A 19,611-nucleotide genomic window follows, 5' to 3' on the forward strand; every position below is an offset into this window, starting at 1 on the left:
GATGGGATGAATGGACACCTCTGCTGTCCTTTGAGCTGTTAGGGACCTGCCAGCTCCAAGGAAGCACAGTCCCAGTGTGTTTTGCCACCTGCCTCATCTCATAATTCTGTGCCTGAACCCACCAGGCTCCATTTAAAACCAGCGGGGAGATCTGGGCTGCTAGCAAGGCTTTTGCTGAGCCTCCCTGCTTTGCTAGTTAGAATGTCTTTTAACTTCCAGGAGAAATTTACCTGAGGAAAATTCGTAACTGCTTATTATTGTTCCAGCTCAGTTTCATCAAGTTTTCCTGCACTGCTATTTACCCTTTTATACACATATGCACATAGCACATGAAGTCTTATAAAATGCAATTAATACTGTGCTGTACTGTTAAAGTGTCTGTGATTACATTCTGGGATTTTTCTCAGCTGCTTTGTGTTGGTGACTCATTGTCATTCAAGCCCAGCTGGCACAACTGGGTTCTTGGTTGTTTCTGACTGCTGAGGTTTTATAGCAAATGTATTGTTAGAGGCAGACAAGGGGAGAACCTTGTGTTTATTACTGTTGAATCCATCCCATTTTTATCACTGCAATCTGCAAGGCCATCTGATTCTTACATGAATACCTGCCCTTCAGTCCTCTGCCAGCAGTATAATTCCATTTTTATAACCTGTACACTTCATCAGTACTTCTCATGCCACAGCTGTTAATGAAAGTATCAAGACAGGCAAAGCCCAGGCTCCTTCCTTAAGGAACAACTCTGATAAGCTCCGTCAAGTCTGACAGTGCCCCTTTCCCCTCATTTGTCTCTTTGAAGCTGTATTTTAAAACCTGTTCCCAAGCCTTTTACAGCAGGGAAATCTGACAAGCACTGCCTGCATGGTCCTCTCAGTGTGCTTAACCCTTCAGTGTTTGATCCCTAAGACATTCTCTGGTCTCTTGATCTCTTCTGATCTCTTGAAATTTTCTATTCTCTGCTTAGTTTTAGTATTTTTGTCCTTTTGATGTCCTTTTACTTCTCCAGAGAAATAAGGAGCTTGATCCCAGATAGTTTTACATTTGCTGGGGGTATGAAATATGCAGTGTTAGTCATGTTCATTTGAAAAAATGTTGGGTTTCTTCCCCGTGCAGTCTCCTGAAGTGCCCAATCCACTTTCTATCTCTTATTTGTAGTGTATCATAAGTATCTATAAATCAGAGGTGTATCATAAGAATCCATAAAGCAAACAATAGCTCCAAACACAGTACTAAGTTATGCACCATAATTTATTATAATACAAACAAGTTTGTCAAACACAATATATTGTCTACTTATGAAAATATCAATATTCACAATTTAAATAGGTGATAGGTCCCATAATTTTATATACCAGCAACTCATCTAAAAAGTATTTTGTTCCTAGCTGTGGTCTTCAAGAATGCATACCTATAAGTAATTGTAAAACTGTCCATTCACAGCTTATTTTTTCTAATTGTAGATATTTGAAATATAAATTAGAGTACAAAAGACCATCTCCACAACAAAGATGGTTTTGTCTCCAGGATACTTTTTCCCTAAATAATGAGACTATGTGCGTGGTTGAGTTTTTCTATTGGAAAATTAGGAGGTACAAATAATACAGCAAGACAATGGCTAGTTAGCAACAGTCATTGCAAGATGCTTCACACAACCAAAAATAAGGCAAGTATTATCAACAGCAGCTCCCATATGGCAGACTAAAAAGTCAAGGCTTTATTATCCAAACTGGACTCTAAGAAGGCTTTGAATGTTTGCTAACAAGATACAGCTTGATCCAAAGCCCTCCTAAAACGATGGGGATTGGAAAAACCAACCCCAAAACCCACCAGCAACCTTCCCTTTAACTTCAAAGGGCTTTGGAAGCAAGCTTTTAAAGCCCTACATTACCAGAAGAGAAATGATCAATCCACTGTACATGAAAATTGCACCTTGTCATTCCTAAAAGGATATGGAAAACGATTGTGAGCTTTTCCAAATAAATTACAAGAACTGAATGCGTTATTTTTCATACGGAAAAAAATACGCAGAAAGATTTTTGTTTTTAAATACGGTAATTTACAAAAATACATTATCAGGACAGAAAAAATCAGATGACACTGATAGTTTGCAGGATAAACATTATGTTACAAAAATTAATAAGTCACAGCATGTGAATGGCAGCATATGCCATGCACTTAATTGAATTTTTTTTAATAAATAAAAGCCCTAAACATTCACTATTTTCTTTAAGGTTACTATTATATTAAGTAGAATAGTGAACTTCTTGTATAAATAGGTATTTTTTCAATAGATACATTCTCAAAAATGAACCACTTACCTATATAGATATTGCACTTCAGACTCATTCACATTTAACTCAGACAAGCATTCCTCATAACAAATGTAGAATAAAAATAAGTTATAAATACAGTGTTTTTCCAAAATGAAACGTACAGTACCTTTTCCAGAAGGTAACTTTGGTTACTATCAACTGACAAAGACCAGGGGGAGGTTTCTGAGAGAAGGGCAGGAAGGATGGCCGCAAAACTGATTTTCTGTAAAACACTATAAAGGGAGCAATAATTTTAACCTTGTCATGACAAATACAGCAAGGCTGGGCATCCCTTTTACACTTCATTATTGCAAGGGTGAAGCTCTGCGATCACAAGGATGAATAGCCAACAGACTGAGAAGCTCCTCATTTCTCTTTGGGGACATGGAAATGGATACCGTCCCTTTGGGGGTGAGGCTGGAAAGGGTCAGCTTTTGCCCCCAGCCCCCATTTCCCCAGACGTGCCCCTGCCCTTGCTGTGGCCTGTGGGGTCCCTGGGGTGCCTCAGCACCTTGCAGAGAATTGCTGAGCAGCTCTGCCACTGGGAGGGCCCTGGGCATCCCCTCTCTGCCCTGAGCGAGCCCGGATCTCTCTGGAGAGCCCCCCAATGCTGTGCTGGGGCCTGGTCTCCACGGCCCGGGCCTCCTGCTGCCGTTCCCTTCCTTCACCAGGGGAAGGAGAGCTCAGGTGTGCTGGGTGGGGATGGTTGGCTCTTGCAGGATGTGGTACCAGGCATCGTGCAAACACGAACCTCTGTGGCACAAGGGAACCAGGCTCTTGTCCTCAGCAGGACTTCACTTGGCATTTCTTAGGGGATATGCACCAAAGCTGAGCCATCCATGTGTTTTAGAGAGATGTTTTCAGCCCTCTGATCCCACCACAGCAGGACTGACTGGATCCCTCCTCAGAGGTCCTCTGTGTTGGTTCCTGATGCACCACGAGCTCCCTGCTGGCACTGGAGATGGGCACAGGCACAAACACAGCCTTAGCACCAAGGTACCACTGATCCTGAGGGTCTGCTGTGTGCACTGACACTGCAGCTCCTGAGGGTCTGCTGTGGGCACTGACACTGCAGCTCCTGAGGGTCTGCTGTGTGCACTGACCACGCTGGGCTTGTGTTCACCTCACACCTTCACTGCCCTCACACCAGTGAGGCTCTAGTAAGTGCCCAATGAATGAAGAGGTTGTGGCATGTGGCTCCAAGAGACCACATGCCAAGATCTGAAAGGGGAAGAAATAAAAAGAAATGCATTTTCAGTAAATCTCTTACTGAAATTACTACAAAGATTTTCTCTCTTATTTTCTACACTCAGCATTGATGGGATGCTGATTTTTGAGTGTGAAGGGAGAGAAGCTAACCTCCTCTAAATAAGTGAAGTACTTAGATCAGCTTAAACTCAGCTTAAACTAAGGCTTCAATGTTTTTACTGCTGTTGGGTATTTAATGAATTTCTTTCACAGTTTTTTGGGTTTTTTTAAAAACAACTAAATGGCAAATCTGCAAGAGAATGGCATCATCCATCAGGAGAAAATCTTAAATTGAGGTTTTTGTATGTCAATCCCTAAAGGCCTGAACACGGGGGATAACTGAGAATCTGTATTGATTAAGAAGGAACTTGAAGGCTTTGATCACTGCTCACAGGAGCAGCTTCGGTGAGAGCTCTGCTTTAGGCAGGAGTTGGTTTCACCCTTGGAAGTCCTTAGACACTGACACCATGACTGAAATAGATGGGGAAAGATGCAGCTTTTGTTCTTGGCTCTAGAAACATCCCTCCCTCCCTTGAGCTCCCCTGTCTCAGTCACATTCTTAAATAACAACTTAAAACACGCAAATATTGGCAGCTTGCAGGATTGCTTTCCATGCCAAGGCTGCAACAGGTACTGTATCAGTCCTCAAGCCTTGTTCAAATGAGCCAAAACCAGGCTTGTCACCATTTGTGTCTCACAGGCTGCCTCCTGCAAGGAGGCCTTGACAGCACAACTCTGCGTGGTGGCATTTCATGCCAGAATCGACACATCATTTTTGGCAAGTGCACACTCCAGAAATGGCACCTTCCACAGTACACAAAAGCATCTGTTTACTTTCTCGATAGCAAACTGATGGTCAAGTAAGGTGTTTTAAAAGGTTGTGTTTTCAACACTGCTGGGGCTTTGCCCTTCTGATGACTTTGGATTGCACTGGTGTTGGGATGCAAAACGTTTGAGTGTGACTGAACACTAAGACTTGAACTCTGAAGCATATTCAAAATGCTATATAAGAGATGGAGGTGTTTGCCTTCTCACTTTTGCTCCTAAAATCAAGTGCTCCTGTTTGCTCCCGACAGTCTGATCTGCCCCTGGTCACCCAGGGAAATGAAATCAAATGACCTCTCTTCAAAACAGCCATTTCAGAAAATTACATCCTGAAGATGTAACCACTTGAAAGGAACTTGCACCCGGAAACTCCAACTTTTGGCCTTTTCATGGTGATATTTTTATAGGCTTCCCATTCTTATCATACTGGTAAACAAGCATTTTGATGCAGTGAGAGTTGGCTGGGGAAATCCAAGGGCTGCTTGTTATGGAAAAGTTATGGTTTGTATAGAATTGCACAGGTTGCTTCTGACACTTAAAGAAGGCTTTCAAGGTGGCAGCTGCCATTGTGCGAAATCTTTTGCTAATAAAACAGTAGAGGAAGAAATTAATTGCAGTGTTCAGCAGTGCCAGCATATTGGCGATGTCCGACACAATATGGACCACCCAGCTGTTGTTTATAGGAGACACGTAGAGGTGATACAGTATCATGATTATTCTTGGTGCCCACAGTATGGCAAAAATAGAAGTTATAGTAAACAAAATGGCTGTTGTTTTCCCTGTGGAGTACCCTCGCAGGCGGAAATTGCTCTTTCGCCGCAGCTTGTACACAATGATGGAGTTCAGGATGAAGAAGATGGAGCAGGGCACCAAGTACACGGTGAAGCAGTGGACCCAGATGAGGACGTGGTGCATGGACGTGCTGATGTAGTCTTCAATCCAAATGTTGGGCCACCAGTAGTAGGGGATGCTGGTCAGGAAGCAGGTGATGTAGACGCTGACAATGACCTTGCGAGTACGAGCAGGGTAGGAGACCGTGTGGTACTTGAGGGGGTGGCACACGGCGATGTAGCGGTCGATGGTCAGCGGCACCGTGATCCAAATCGACGTGTGGATGGAAGAAAATTCCAGAACCTCGATTATTTTGTCCAGTACCTGAGGCATCTGTTTGTTTAAGATGAAGTCTTCCATGAGGAAGTCAACAAAGACGATGAAGAAGAGAACCAGGATGTCAGCAGCAGCTAGAGCTAGAAGGTAATTATAGGAGGACTTCTGCCTGCGAGCTACAAGCTGGGAGAGGATGATGACTGTCAAGATGTTTGCTGTGGAGAAAGAAACACAGAGTTAGGCTATTAAGATGTAACATCAGCTTTTCTGAGCACTTCCTTGAAATTGTTCAAGCACTTGGCAACATGACCACCTTAATAAAGTTCAAGAAACCAAAAGGAAAACACCCCAGTGGGGTCTCTCAGAGAAGCTGTTGCAATGACAGGAGCATGTGGCCCTGCTCTCATCTGAAATCTACCCCCTGAGCAAGGGGGTGCTGGGACTCCTGTCTGAGCACACAAAGGGAATGGTAGCAGGAGAAAAAAAGCTCACTCACACATTTATTCTTCTTTCCAACCTTGCTTTTTTCACTTTTTCATATAACAAGGGATGAATGAGAAGGGTAGTTTACATTTATATAGAATATAAGCAGCCCTTGTAGTACTTGAGAGATTTGCTGGAGCACTAAGGTGTAGCCAAATTTTAACTACTTCCTCTTGTTTACTAGAACTTACTGTGTAGTCTTCAATTGGAAAAAAAAATTCCTATTAATCCTACTATCAGTTTGGCTAGAATGAGACAGACAAGATTGTTCCCATCAGAGGCTGGTATCACTTGGCTAGAATACTTGAAGAAGTGCTTAAAAATCAGAGATCTGGTTTACTGTACAAGTGACTGCCAAATGCTTGTAGTTGATACTTTCCCAAGTTCTGTAAATCACCTCTTCTGGGCATTCAGTGCCTCAAACATTTCTGCCAGCTTTGATGGATTTCCCAAAACAAATCAACAATAATTTAAAGATTCCTTTAAACCAGAGAAAAAGAAAGTTGGTAACATAAAGGTAATGACAGCCTAGGACATGTCCTACAACTGAAAATGCTTGTTTTTTTAAAAACTGTTTTACTTGGCACTGAAAAAACTTCCTCCTTCATGAATGCCTTCAAAGCCTGCTGTCTGGGAACAGATTTCTGCCACCAGGGAAATGAACTGCAGCACAGTGAAGGATCTTGACTAACATCCCTCACCTATTTTTGTGTTAACTGAATGTATTAATTTTGTATCTTGGAAAAAAAAACCTAGACCAAACATGACAATCAACTGACTCTTTTCCTATATTAAAAAAAAGAAGAAGAAGAAGAAGAAGAAGAAGAAGAAGCACGATCTTTCCAATGGTACTGTCTCAAACTGCCTTCAGGGGAATTTTCCCAATTCTGTCCTCCATTAACGTGAATGCAACTGCATTGATTTCAGCTCAGTGCAGACGTGGGAGACAAGAGGTGATACAGCCAGAACTGCTGTGTCATTTTTCACTTCCTTGCTTGGAAATGCCTCTGCTGTGCCTGCTGATGAGCCCTGGAGATGCAGTGAGTGATGTACTGTCAAGGAAATCCTCGAGCTGGAGTGTTCATCATGGCTCTGCAGCCACTGCTGGTTTTGGCCAGCCAGGCTGACTGGCTCAGCTTCACAGATATTGGATGTGACCCATGGGGTGCATCTTCTCTTTAAATCCTCTGGATTTGACTCATTCCAGTCCCAGCAGCTGGAGCCAGTGAGCAGCAAGGGGGATGTCTGAAGGCACTGATCCCTGCTGGTAACTCTGGCCTGACTGCCAGAGCAGCTCCTGCAGGGATGCTGAAGCCATGCTGTGTGCAGGTACAGCAGCCCTGCTCATCATACTTTCTATCTGTTGCAGGGGTCCTGCTGCTTGCTTCTAACCCCACTCTGTTTTGCTACAGGAGCAGATTTATGAGCAGTCCCTTGTACCCTTTGCCCCTGCCTCTCAGGATTTCCAGCCACAGCAGTGTGCTGAAATGCAAATTATTTATCTAAGGCCAGCGAGCCTTGCTTGGTGAGGCAGATTAGAAAATTGATCTGACAAAGTACACACGAGATCTACCCATTTTTTTTCTGCAAGGGTTACTGTATCTTGTACTGGAAATGCTTTCCCTGGGATCACATTACAGCTTTTTTTCTTGCTGGATGATATGAAATATAGTAACACCATTTACTCTGTGAAAACAGGGACATTCTGGGGTGCAGCAGAAAGTTGCCAGTATGCCAGTGTCTTAGCACAGGTCTGTGAGTATTTTTTCTGCTGCAAACTTCAGGGAAAGTGTAGCTGAGCTATGGATTCCTCAGTCCTTCATCCATTTCTTAGCCACTGTTAAGTTGGTCCTTGGTGTGTCCTCCAACAGTATCTAAAGCTCAGTAAAATGGGAAGTGGCTGGGCACACCACTCTGTGACCAGCGTGTGCTTGTGCCAGTCTCCCAGTAACTCCTGAGTGTCTCCTCAGTGTCCTGCTCTCCTGTGGGCAAAAATTACCCACTGGGGGTGAGAGGTGATAAAAGAGTATTTGTAACCATATTTTAACCTTGCTGACACTAAGTCTTGCGCTAGCATGGTAGTCTGTGATGAGAACTATGGCAGAGATGATGATGATGATGATGATGATGATGATGATGATGATGATGATGATGATGATGATGATGGAGATATATTTGTCTCTCCTGTAATGTAGGTGGAGCTACATACAGCTGCTGGATAGGTCAGCACCCCTAAATTGTCCTGGATGGTACACTGGCCATTTCTTGCAGTGTATTTTCTAGATACTAAGTGGTTAAGATAATTTGAATTTGAAAGAGATTGATCACTGTGCTGGGAGATGATTAGGGGATGACAGATGGGAATTTATGCCAGCATCACTTGCTGCAGTGCAGTATTCTGAATTCATAAATATCTGTTTGAGAACCAGGGCTTGATTGGGGACTAGCTGGCTGAAGCCTTGAGGTGCTGCTGGCACATTTAGAAGCAACTGTACAAAATGGCAGTCTCAATTCTTTCCCTCCAGGCATGAGGACATGAGACATTTGAGACACAGCACCCAAAGGTCTCTCATACCCAAATGCCTTTGTTCCAGGCTGGTTCTAAGGCAAGCGTCTAACTCAGCCAGGCTTCATCCCAGGACACCTACATCCCTCCTTTGACATCTCTCCTGACCTTATCAGCTTCTGAGTACAAACTGCAGTACCAAAATTCATGCCACCGAGGTCCTTTGTGCCTGAGAGGGATCTTCCTTTAGGAGTAACTTTGGTCCCTGTATGGGTTTGGGTTTACTTCCCATACCAAAGCTGTGCTGCCTTGGCTTCAGAGCCTGGGCAGTCCTCTGTGCCTTAAAGCAGTGCCTGTGCCCTAGGGCACAGTTTTGCCCCCAGCTTCTCATTTCATGGACTACAGTCATCACTCAAATAGTGTCTAAACACAGCCTTTGCAGGGGATTTGAAGAGCTCCTTTCAGTCACTATTTTCACTGCATGTGAGCTTAAGCAGGAGTGATTGTATCTGTCTAAAGAAGAAATAGGCATAGTTCTGGGCTGTATTTGTGGGGTTTGTTTTGGTTTTTTTAAATTGAGAGCACTTTGCACGTACACAGCAGCCTGTGCAGTCAAGTGGCCTTTACAACACAGGCAGCACATCCCAGCATTGGAACAAGGTGGTTCTGTGGTTCAGCAGTTCAGCTTTACAAACTACCTACATGAAGGAGCCATGAGTGTTGTTCACTGAGCATGATAAACATTAGGTCATGGAATATAATGGACATCTTTTACCCAACACAGTTGTTGCTAGGATCACCACAAATTATTGTGTAATGTGTGAAACTTCTCTGCAGGCTTAGCAGTAGTCACCTGACTGGCACAGAGAGACAGCTTACAAATGGGAAATTTTAAGTTGCTTCAAAAAAAAAAAAGGTTAGTAACACCTCCTTCTCAGATTTAAGAACTCTAAGAATGTAAGTACAATATGCTAAAAATAAGCTGTGAGAAAAAGGGATGTTCTGGCTTGATGGGAATAGATGGTTTCCTCTAAGCTAGGAGGCAATATTCAAATGTAAACAGGTACTGTGTCCAGCAGGCAGATCTGACCAAGGTTCCTAACACAGCTGCTCACCAATAGCTACCAGACTGGAGATGAGCATGGCATTCAGCCCTCATTTTGTGTGGGAGCTCTCTGGAGAAGCTGATGACAATGGGTGATTTCTGACAAAGGTGCTACATAACAGAAGTTATTAACAAAAAAAAAAAACAACAAAAAACAACAACAAACCCAAGAATGCTGTGGCAATGTAAATACATTATAATGATCTATATTGGCTATAGCTGGTCATGCGATCTTTTAAAAAGACCTCTGGATGCTGTTTGCCCTTAAAGAAGATAGGGTAGGTCCACATTTTCCTCTTACAACCAATGTAGATCAAACTCAGCGCTAGAGCAGATGGGGACAGACTGAACAGTGCTTCAGTTTGTTCCTCTTTTTTATTATCATATCCTGAGTTCCTTCCTTAAACTGTTGTGAAGCATAAAGGGATACTTTAGAGAATATAATTAGTGCAATACAAGTTTTGTCTTTCCCAGGGAGTTCCTGTGAGGATTGATTTTTGAAAATAAATGGATTTATTTGTTCTTCGGCTGTCTGAGTGCTGTCAAACAGCACACAGCAAGGCACCCCATGAGGAAAGAACTGTCAGCTTCTGCTAGTGCCTGCCATCATCTCCCAGGGAATGGAGAGGGGATATATGCCAAAACAAACAAACAAACAAAAAAACCCCCCACAAACAAACAAACAAACAAACAAACCCCAAAACCAGCATCATAAAACTATGGAAACTATGGCAGGCACGAATGCAGGATTGCTACTGGAGATTTCACATCTTGTATAAAGGCCCTCGTGTGGCTTGTGCTTAGCAAATCCCATGTGCAGGGACAGAGCATGGCAGTTCTGAGGGTGGAAGAGAACCTGGAGGTAGAGGATGCCCAAGCTCCTGCCCAGGACAGCCCAAACTCCCTCCTATGTGCAGGAGCCTGGGTTAGCTACTGCCAGGGAAAACACAGCACGGCCTTGTGCTTACAAGTCACAAGTGAATGAGACAGTCAGTGCCAGAGGCCACACTCTGACAATGAAATCTGGCCTCTGGGGCCATTTTTCTCACTGACAGCATTTATTAGCTGAGATGGCTCTGGGGAAGGATGCAGTGAATGAGGTACTCTGCTCTGCAGCTGGCACTAGCCATCAGTGGGTCACAGAGGCCAGGGAAGGATTTCAATCCAGCACAAGCACTCCCTCACTGTTGGAGGGCACAGACACAGCACTGGCACGGAGCTGCCAGTGGCTGATGCTCCCTCTGAGCCTGGCCAGCCACCGAGGCTGAGTGCAGCAGCTTGTCTGGCAGAAAGGTGTCATTACACTGTGCTGCTTTTGGCTCTCCTAGGCCACTGGAGTTTTCCTGGAGTAGTCTGTATAAAATGGGGCTATTTCTGCAGTATGAGAATGGCCCAGAAGGAACACTGGGCTGGGATGTGGGGAGGTCTGGTTTGGGCTCACAGGGGCCACACGTGTGTGAATGTGACAGGGTTCTGGTTCTCCTCTTGCCATCTTCACCCTCCTTGTCCACCTTTCTTGAGATGGCCCGACAGAGCAGAAAGTCTCTAACGAATCCCAGACATTCCTCCTGGAACTCCAAAGCCTTATTTACCCACACAAGGATAAAAATGTCTAAAATGCACATCTCAAAGTGTAGCCTTGCATCTTGCTACTAGAGCAGTACAGCTTTCTAATGGGAACTGGTGCTGGGAACAGAAAAAGTGATCTGCAAAATGATGCAGAAATCATAAAAGGAATTTGGTTATTCATGCAATGTATCTGGACAGACAGGGATTTTCAAGGCAATTTGGGTGTCTCATTTGGCAGGTGTCTGTGGCTTCTAAATGTGGCTGTCGGTGCAGTGTAAGGGGTCTCAAGCTGAGTAACTCGAGCTCCAGGGTGACAAAACCATTTTACCCTTTTGATACCAAATGCCAAAGCACTGAGACAGGTGCCAAAGGTGTTTCATGGGATGACTGGGATGGAGAGAGGATGTGATTTCATAAGGACATTGCCATGAATTCTTTACTGAACATGAATAATTAAGAGGATTTTACCTTTGATTGTGGTTTTGCTAAAATAAACCAGTCTTTATGTCTTCCTAAAGCATTAGGTAATGCAATAGGAGCTCATGCTTGCAAACCCCATGGCCAAGCTTTCTCAGAGACTATGCCAATTTTACACAGTATGCAGGAAATTACAGACTTTGTAAAACCACTGCAGTTTGGCTTTATTCCCCCACGGAGAATATACTGCATCCCCACTAGATATATCACTCTTCAGTGTGCTAGTCAGGACATTGAAGAAAACACACTTGGAGTGAACAAATATGTGAGAAATATCCTAGTCTGATGTAGCTGACTGACAGGTGATTTGTCTTGAGACCCAAAGCAACCTCTAGAGCACCTGTCCATGCAGGCAATACTCCATATGATGGAAAAGATGGAGAGGATTAATGACTGTACATTGCAGGGATTCTGTTTCAGGTGGTAGAAGGGAAGATTTCAGTGTTACAACAGGCAAGCTTCTCTTTTCTTCCATGGATAGGGGGATAAATTTCTTTTTGGTCATCTTCTGTACTGCTCATTCTGGTCCTGCTTGGCTGCCTACACTTCATTCTCTCTGCACAACCACACTGGGGTCCTGAGGGGCAACCTGATACCATCTTCTCCCATGAAGTCACCCCAAGAACAGCACCAAGGGCACTCCAGACATGGAGTTTTAGTATCTGTAAGTACATATCCATATTCTGCAAAATGAAAACTGATTTGTGTGTAAGGCCTCCTGCGCTCAAGGAGTGAATTTTGGCTTTATTTCCTTTTCTGGTGTCTCAAAGCTAATGAGAAAAGAGATTTTAGGCTCAAAAAAACCACCTGAAACAGAAATTGCTTTGCCCTTGGCGTGTGAAAGCAGAGCACACACTCCAGCAGGACATCTCTGTGTTGTTTGTTTGCCCACACCGAATTGTGACGTGTGTGGTTAAAGGCCTTCTGCTGGCTTGTTTCTGCTGATTCACCCCCATTTCAAAGAAGGGAGCAGAAAGAGGATGAGGAGGAGAGAACTAAGTAAGGGGGAGGATGAAGAACAGCAGGATATTAGACTGCCTAGTGCTTCTGAATGTTTTGACTTCTTAACAACTGGGGGCTCTGCATTACCCACCTACCGTGAAAACTGGCTGTGCTCTCTCTTTTGTGTCATTGTCATTTCAAGGAAAAATGTACTTTGGAGTTTTTCCTTTCCAATCCATTTTAGCAGCCTGCCATACAAGGTTGTGCACTTCATAGTCTGCTGAGCCTCCCAAATATGGCACCTCATTATCATTACAGCCCTGACAGTGCTGCTTCCTACTGACGTGGCAGAAGAAATCCAAAGTTAGCAAGTGCACTCTGTCTAGTGGCATCCAGAAATGTACAATCAACTTCTCCACAATCCATGCATTAGCATGGATTCAGCCACATGCTGTCTTTCAGGCTGCAAGATTTTAGCAGCTACAGGCTCCATATGTACTGACCAAACAAAATCACTCCCATCTGCACACCTTGCTGTCACCAGTTCTGTACAGGAACAGAATGAATCTATCACTTTTCATAATGGTTTTTCTCTCCTAAAGAACAAGCATTCATTTTACACTAGGAAATGACTCATTTTAAGCATGTTAGCAGCAGTTTTGTTCCCCTCTGTCCAGTACTGCTACTGTAAATGAGCTGTAGTGTCCTTCAGTTGCTCCAATAGCCAAGCTAAAGTTCTGGCAACCTATTTGTCCCCTTTTCAGTAGGATGCAATGTACTGGTCTTGTGTCCCATTCAGATTTTAAGTCAGAGAATATATGGCCTTTGAGTAAAAGGGGTGGTTCAATCAGGTCTCAGAAGGGTTTGGTTCTTATTCACTAATGAGCAGCAGCAGGAGAGTGCTGTTTTTTCAAGGTCATAACTCTACATTGTAACAACTCTCCCACTCATATTTTCGGATCTTCCTTTAGCACTTTCATTTTTCAGGTGTGCTGCTATGAGGAAGGCTATTTATCCAGGTGTTGGAAATGGTCTCTAATCAGAAGCCTGTACTGTGATTGCAGAAGAATATCCTAGGCAGTAGATGGGAAGAATCCAAAACAAATCAGACACTTGTACAGTGCTCTGTGTACACCTACCTCTGCCTGCTTTGGTATTTACTGCTTCTACACGCCACGTGAGTCACCAACAAGCACTGCTACCTGTCCCCCTTACTGCTCCTGGTACCAAGTGGGTCCCTGCTGTGGCACAGGGACAGCAATGCTCTCCAGTCTCACTCCCCCACACAGCCGAGGAGTGCAGGGAACACAGCTGGGCTGCTGCACGGTGGTGGTCTCTTGATCTCAGGGGTGCTCAGCCCACCAACAGTACCTGCCCTGCCAGGACGGTGACCCAGGCATGCACATCTCCCAGACAGCCTCCTAATTCCAAACTTTATACGGAGAGAAGGCCCCAGAAGGATCAGGCCTCCATCTTTTCGGCTTGCCTACGACTATAGTGCAGTTTGCACGGGCACAGTGCACCCATGTGTCAATCCAACACCCTAGGAAGCACCTGCCTTGCTGTGCCAGGACAGCCAATCTGTCATCTCTTAGGGCAAGGTCCATAGCATGTATCTGTCTCTTCACAGAGTGTTAAACCAGTTAGGCACCCCTGCTGAGCTGACATGTTCCTCCAGGTCAGGACTGCAGCTTCTCTCCCTCTGCACGGAGCTCTGTGAACACACTCTGTGCTTGGCTGGGCTTTCAATGACCCAGGTTGTCCCCATCTCCACGTCACCTTGTTCAGCAGCAGGTCTGACATGAACTCTACCTGTTCACACCTTCCAGCTGGGAGCATCCAAGCATGTCCAGGCTGCTGTCCCAAGCTTGTGAAGTCCTGAATCTACATTTAGATCAGTGTGACTGGTCTACTGCAAAAGCCTGAAGCACAAATAGAAGAAGCAGCTGTGGATCAGGCTCCTGAAGTTTGGAGTGGCACTTCCCTGGGGTAGCAAAGGTGCTGTAAAGCACCTTCTGCTGTAAAGGTGCTGTGCGTTGTGTCATTGTGATGTAATGATCCCCAGAGCCAAGGCACATCCCAGGTAGGCAACTGACTGGGGAGCCAATGGAACTAGCAATCCCACTGGGACTGGCTAAGAAAGCCAGATTTCACTCTGACTCTCACACTGTCAGGAGGAGATGAGCCCTGGGAACTTGGATCAGGCCAGACCCTGATCTAGGAAATGCTGATGCTCTGTCCTTTCAGCAGCAACACACTGTACTCCTGATGGAAAAGCGACTGCATGCAAGGCAACTCCATTGCTGCTGCTCCTCCTAATGAAGCAGGAATCAAGGTCAAAGCCAGGTGTCAGCAGCAAGCAGTGCTGCTTCTATGCCTGACCTTCTTGGTTGTGTTCAGTGGCCCCACCACAGAAGGAGCTCTTTGGTGCAGATGCTTTGTGCAGCTCTCACTGACAAAGGGACTGACTGAGAGTGGTACCTGTTGATCTTTGCTTTCTCACCTTTACCAGCCCCCTCTTGGACTGAATCAGAGCAATTTATTTCCTCTTCCACATTCAACACCATCCCTTCCCTAGCATTTTCTCTCACTAAAGCAAGAAACATTTCTGTTAAGACTTTTTCCAGCCCTTCTCTTGCCTCCCAGCTAACTACAGGTGCTTCAGAGGTACTCTCTGACAGACAAGGAGAGTATAGGGTTAACAGAGCAGGGGCTGCAGAACAGCTCCATAAATGCTCCATAAAACCTTCCCCTCTAAATGGGAGAGCACCCCACTTCCAGTGCCTCTGCCTCGTGCTTGCACTGGCATTTTCTCCTGTTTCCCTGCAGCCTTATCCTGAGACACCCCACTCCTGGCAGCAGGACCGTGTACCTGCAGGGCACTTTTGCACACCTGCACTCAAAACAAGTTTCAGGAAACTGTCTCAGTTTTACCAGCCTCTGCTTAGAAGGAAAAGAAGCAGCCTCCTGGCCCAGCTGCCTGAAGGCTCGATGACCCCTGGCAGAGCTGCAGGCACCTCGGGTGCAGTACAGCTGTGCAGGGTCAGTGTGCCGCGGTGCCTCTGGGGGTGCAGCCTGGCCCTTGCCTCTGTGTGCTGAGCAGGGCTGAACGGAGTTCACTTTGCTCTCTCTTTTCTCTGCTTCTTACAGGCTTTCTGGTGCCTGGTTGAACAGAGAGGGAGAAGGAGCCACTGCTGAGAGCAGGGTCTGCTGACGTGCCTGGTTTATCCAGGAGCAGGAGGCAGAGGATGCTTCTGCTGCACACACAGCCAGGCCTGGCAGCGCTTGGCCTCAACGTGGAGTTGTTGAGTTAGTGAAATTTCCTTCAGACAGTACAGCAGGAAAGGTGGAAACAGTTAACTGGCTTCTCTTCTCCTCAGTCTTTCTCCAAGATTTGTGGCAAGGAGTTAACTCTTTCCATTTCAGCAAAGCACTGCACTAGTGCTGTGTTTCAGGACAGATCCTAGACTGGGTTTCTCTTAAGTTCTTGGCATCACATTGAGCTAATTAAGATCCCACGCAGTTCAGGACTCTTTTTCTAACAGCCAATAAAGTCTGCTACTTTACAAATTTCTAATGTTAGAAAACTGAAGAGCAGCTTCAAATTAAAACACGAAAAGCTCTTTTTAACACTGGTGTCACCCTGTACCCCATCCCCAATGAAGCCTGGCTGTGTGAGTCTTCCCCAAAGCACATCCAGCTTGTTGTCATCTCTGGGCAGTCTCACTGAATTTCTCATGCACTCAGCACGCTGTGCATTTACTCAGCATACTGTACATGTGCAGTGAGTCCAGGTGTCAGTGCCAATGCTGTCCTCAGACAATGTGCTCTGGACACATCCACACCTGATCTAAGCCCACCGAACTCAGCACCACCACATGCTTTGGCTACTTCTGTTAAGCACTGGGACTGGTGCCACTGCTCTAATCAACTGATGCCTGATCCCTTGAGAAATGCAGGAGACCACTGCTAATTTGGATCATGTCTGATTTTAACCATGTTCTTAGAATGACAGTGTTAGGTCTGTAATCACAATGCAGAATCCTCAGGGAGCTGGTGCTAGTATGTGCAGAATGTTCATTAAATTATTTTTCTTGTCTGTGCACACAAGACTGTTCCCCATTTCAGAAACATACAAAGGCAAGCTTAGCCACAGAGTTCTTCGTGACAACTGCTTCACCTGATAATCCTGAGAGGGTCTTGCCCAGCTCCTAGGGGACTGGTGTTGAAATCAGAGCCTGTCATTACATAGACATCCAAACAGCCCCTGAGAAATTAATAAAGAAGAAATTACCTCCTATCCCTGCTGGCTGGGTCTCTTCAGGTCAGGGCTGAGACTCATCAGTGTTTTGGAGCACAGATAGCTGCCTGTGCCCTGCATCCTCTGTGGGTAAATACAGGACTTAACTTTCCAGTTCTCTGAACTATGAGCCAATTGGCAAATTTTAATTATAAGCCAGAAATGGGGGGAAAAACCCCAAACCAAAACAACACAAAGCACATCAATTCATACAGAGAGTGGTAATTGCATGCTTGCTGCTCAGAGGCAGGCTTCTCTTCATGTCTGATTAAAAATTTTACTATGAAATAATTGCTTGAAGAAGGAATTGAGGCGAACAAACATTTAGAAACTGTAGACAATTACCTATCATTGCTGCTTGCCATTCCACATGGTACTTAAAATGTGTAGCTCTGCACAGACACAACCAAACTCTCCTTTACCACACCCTTAAAACACCAATTCACCTTGGTGCATCGGAACTTTCCCCCAACTTATTCTGCCTGTCCTTGGGATCACTCTAAGCCACTCTCAGGCTGGAGGTGTTAAGCCAGTGAGCAAGACACGTCGTTTATCCACCCAAGCTGTGCTGGGATGGCAGCTCTGACTACAGCAGCTCCCATCGGTGGTCCTGTGTGCCGAGCATCTCACTGGCAGCCCCAGGCAGCCCCCTCTGGAAGGAAGCAGCTGCTCAGTGCCTGTCTCGGCTCAGACAGTGCTGCCGATGTGACGCTCGTGTGGCATCTGCACATCTGGGGCTGTGTGCTGGCAGTGCTGCCTCACAGGTGCTCACATCCAAGCTTGGGACATCCTTTCCTTCCTTATTTATGCTGTCTCTAGCTTTTCTTGTTCTGAGCATCTCTATAATGTCTTTGTCCCCTTTTTGAGCAGGAGATTTTGCTCAGGATTATACACTCTGGAGACTGGTGCCTGTCAGCTGGGACTTTCTTCCGAGCCCTGTACCTGCATTCAGGGGTCTCAGTGTCAGCATTGCCATTGCCTTTGCAGCACACCGACCTCAAGACTGGACTTTCTACCTCCTGTCCTGCTCCACCAGCCACATGGACAGGCTCATGAGTATGACAACTGCATGCTAAGCTCCTGACAGCGTGCTCCTTCCCTAGTCAAGTTCCGTGGTGGTGGCGTGTCCCTTCCTAAAGCCAGCCTTGCCCTACGGAGTCGGGTGGGGATTTGCAGCAGAAAAACTCGGCAGCTCCACTTGTGCTCACTGCCGGCCGGGCAGGCGGTCGGCGGGGACCCGGCCGTCTGGGTACCGCTCTGGTACTCGCGTGGCCGAAACGACAATGGCGAAAACTTCACGACAGGCTGACTCTGTATGTCAAGTTCAAAGTCAGGATGCCCGAAGCCGGGGGAGAGGGCGAGGGCAGGCAGGGACAAACCCCGGCGAGGGAGGCAGCGCCGGGACGGCAGCGCGCCGGGCGGGGAGATGATGCTGCCGCCCGGGAGATGATGCTGCCGCCCGGGAGACGATGCTACTGCCCGGGAGATGCTACTGTCCGGGAGATGCTGCTCTCCGGGGGATGCTGCCGTCCGAACCGCCCGCGCTCATCCCGCCGGGCACGCGGAGCCCGGGGCATCCCGAGGACACGGCGGGCGCTGCCCCGGCCCGCCCCGCCCCGCACAGCGGGCAGGAGCCGCTCCGGCGGGCGCTGCCGGGGCCCCGCAGCCTCGCCCGTCCCGCGGCACTCACCCGGCAGCCCGAGGCAGAGCAGCAGGCTGTAGTAGACGACAGGTGCGTATCCCAAGCCGCAGCCATAGCGGTGGTGCGCCAGGAGCGAGCCGTTGTGGAGGTGGAGGTGGTTGTGCTCCATGGACCCGCCGTCCCCGCTGCCGGCGCTCGCTCCGCCGCACGGGCCGCCCCTCGCACGCTCGGCGGCGGCGGCGAGCGCGGCGCGGCCCCGCGGCGGGCGGCGGCACATGGCGCGGCCCCCGGGCGGCCGGCGGGGCCGGGCCGGGCCGGGCGGGGCGGGGCGGGACCGGCCCCCGCCTCGGGCCGCCCCCGCCAGCCCCGCTGCGAGCGGGGACCGCCGCCGGGAGCCGCCGCCTTCCCGCCGGGCAGAGAGCTCGCCCCGCAGCGGGCGGCAGGGAAAGGGGTTTCCTCCGAGTTGGGGCGCGAGTCAATGGAGAAGGGCAGAGGCGAGGGCTGGCAGCGGCGTGCCGGGCTGCAGCCCTGGGCTGTGCTTCGCACCGCCTGCCGAGGCACGGGCTCATCCGGCAATGGGCGATCGTGTCTGCGGCATCACAAGGCAGAGCCGGGTTAATGTTGCACTGTCCCCCTCTTCTCCCTGCAGTGCCGCGGGGTCAAGGACGGGGCGCCCAGCGGGGACACAGCCGTGCTCCGGCGGAGACACGGCCGTGCTCCAGGGGGACACTGCCCGGCTCCAGCGGGGACACTGCCGTGCTCCCGCGGGAACATTGCCCAGCTCCAGCGAGGACACAGTCCTGTTCTAGCGGGGACACAGCCGTGCTCCGGCGGGGACACTGCCCGGCTCCAGCGGGGACACTGCCGTGCTCCAGCGGGGACACTGCCGTATTCCAGCGATGACACATGGCGTGCACCAGCAGGGACGCCCCCGGGGACAGCTCCCGCAGGACAATGCTGAAGGAAAATCAGAATTTCTAAAACCTTCTTCACCCATTCCCTAATGCTTGTGTACATCAGTACATAGTCCCAGGTATAACTAATAAAGGATTAGAGTTAGGCTTGTTACGTTAGGGTGATTGAGCCCTGTCCTTTGTG

The 19,611-nt window shown here is 47.4% G+C and overlaps 1 protein-coding gene across 1 annotated transcript; it reads right to left on the reverse strand.

The window, feature by feature from the left end:
• Positions 1 to 1,227: 1,227 nt before the first annotated feature.
• GPR139 (G protein-coupled receptor 139) lies at positions 1,228 to 18,789 on the reverse strand. The gene is made up of 2 exons (XM_038151832.1): positions 18,562 to 18,789; positions 1,228 to 5,704 (listed from the first exon to the last, which is right to left on the reverse strand). The coding sequence occupies exons 1-2, from the start codon at positions 18,680 to 18,682 to the stop codon at positions 4,770 to 4,772; spliced, it is 1,056 nt and encodes a 351-aa protein (XP_038007760.1). The 5' UTR covers positions 18,683 to 18,789; the 3' UTR covers positions 1,228 to 4,769.
• Positions 18,790 to 19,611: the final 822 nt, after the last annotated feature.

The sequence above is a fragment of the Motacilla alba genome, chromosome 14 (genome assembly GCF_015832195.1).
Source record: "Motacilla alba alba isolate MOTALB_02 chromosome 14, Motacilla_alba_V1.0_pri, whole genome shotgun sequence".
In the NCBI taxonomy this organism is placed as follows: Eukaryota; Metazoa; Chordata; class Aves; order Passeriformes; family Motacillidae; genus Motacilla; species Motacilla alba.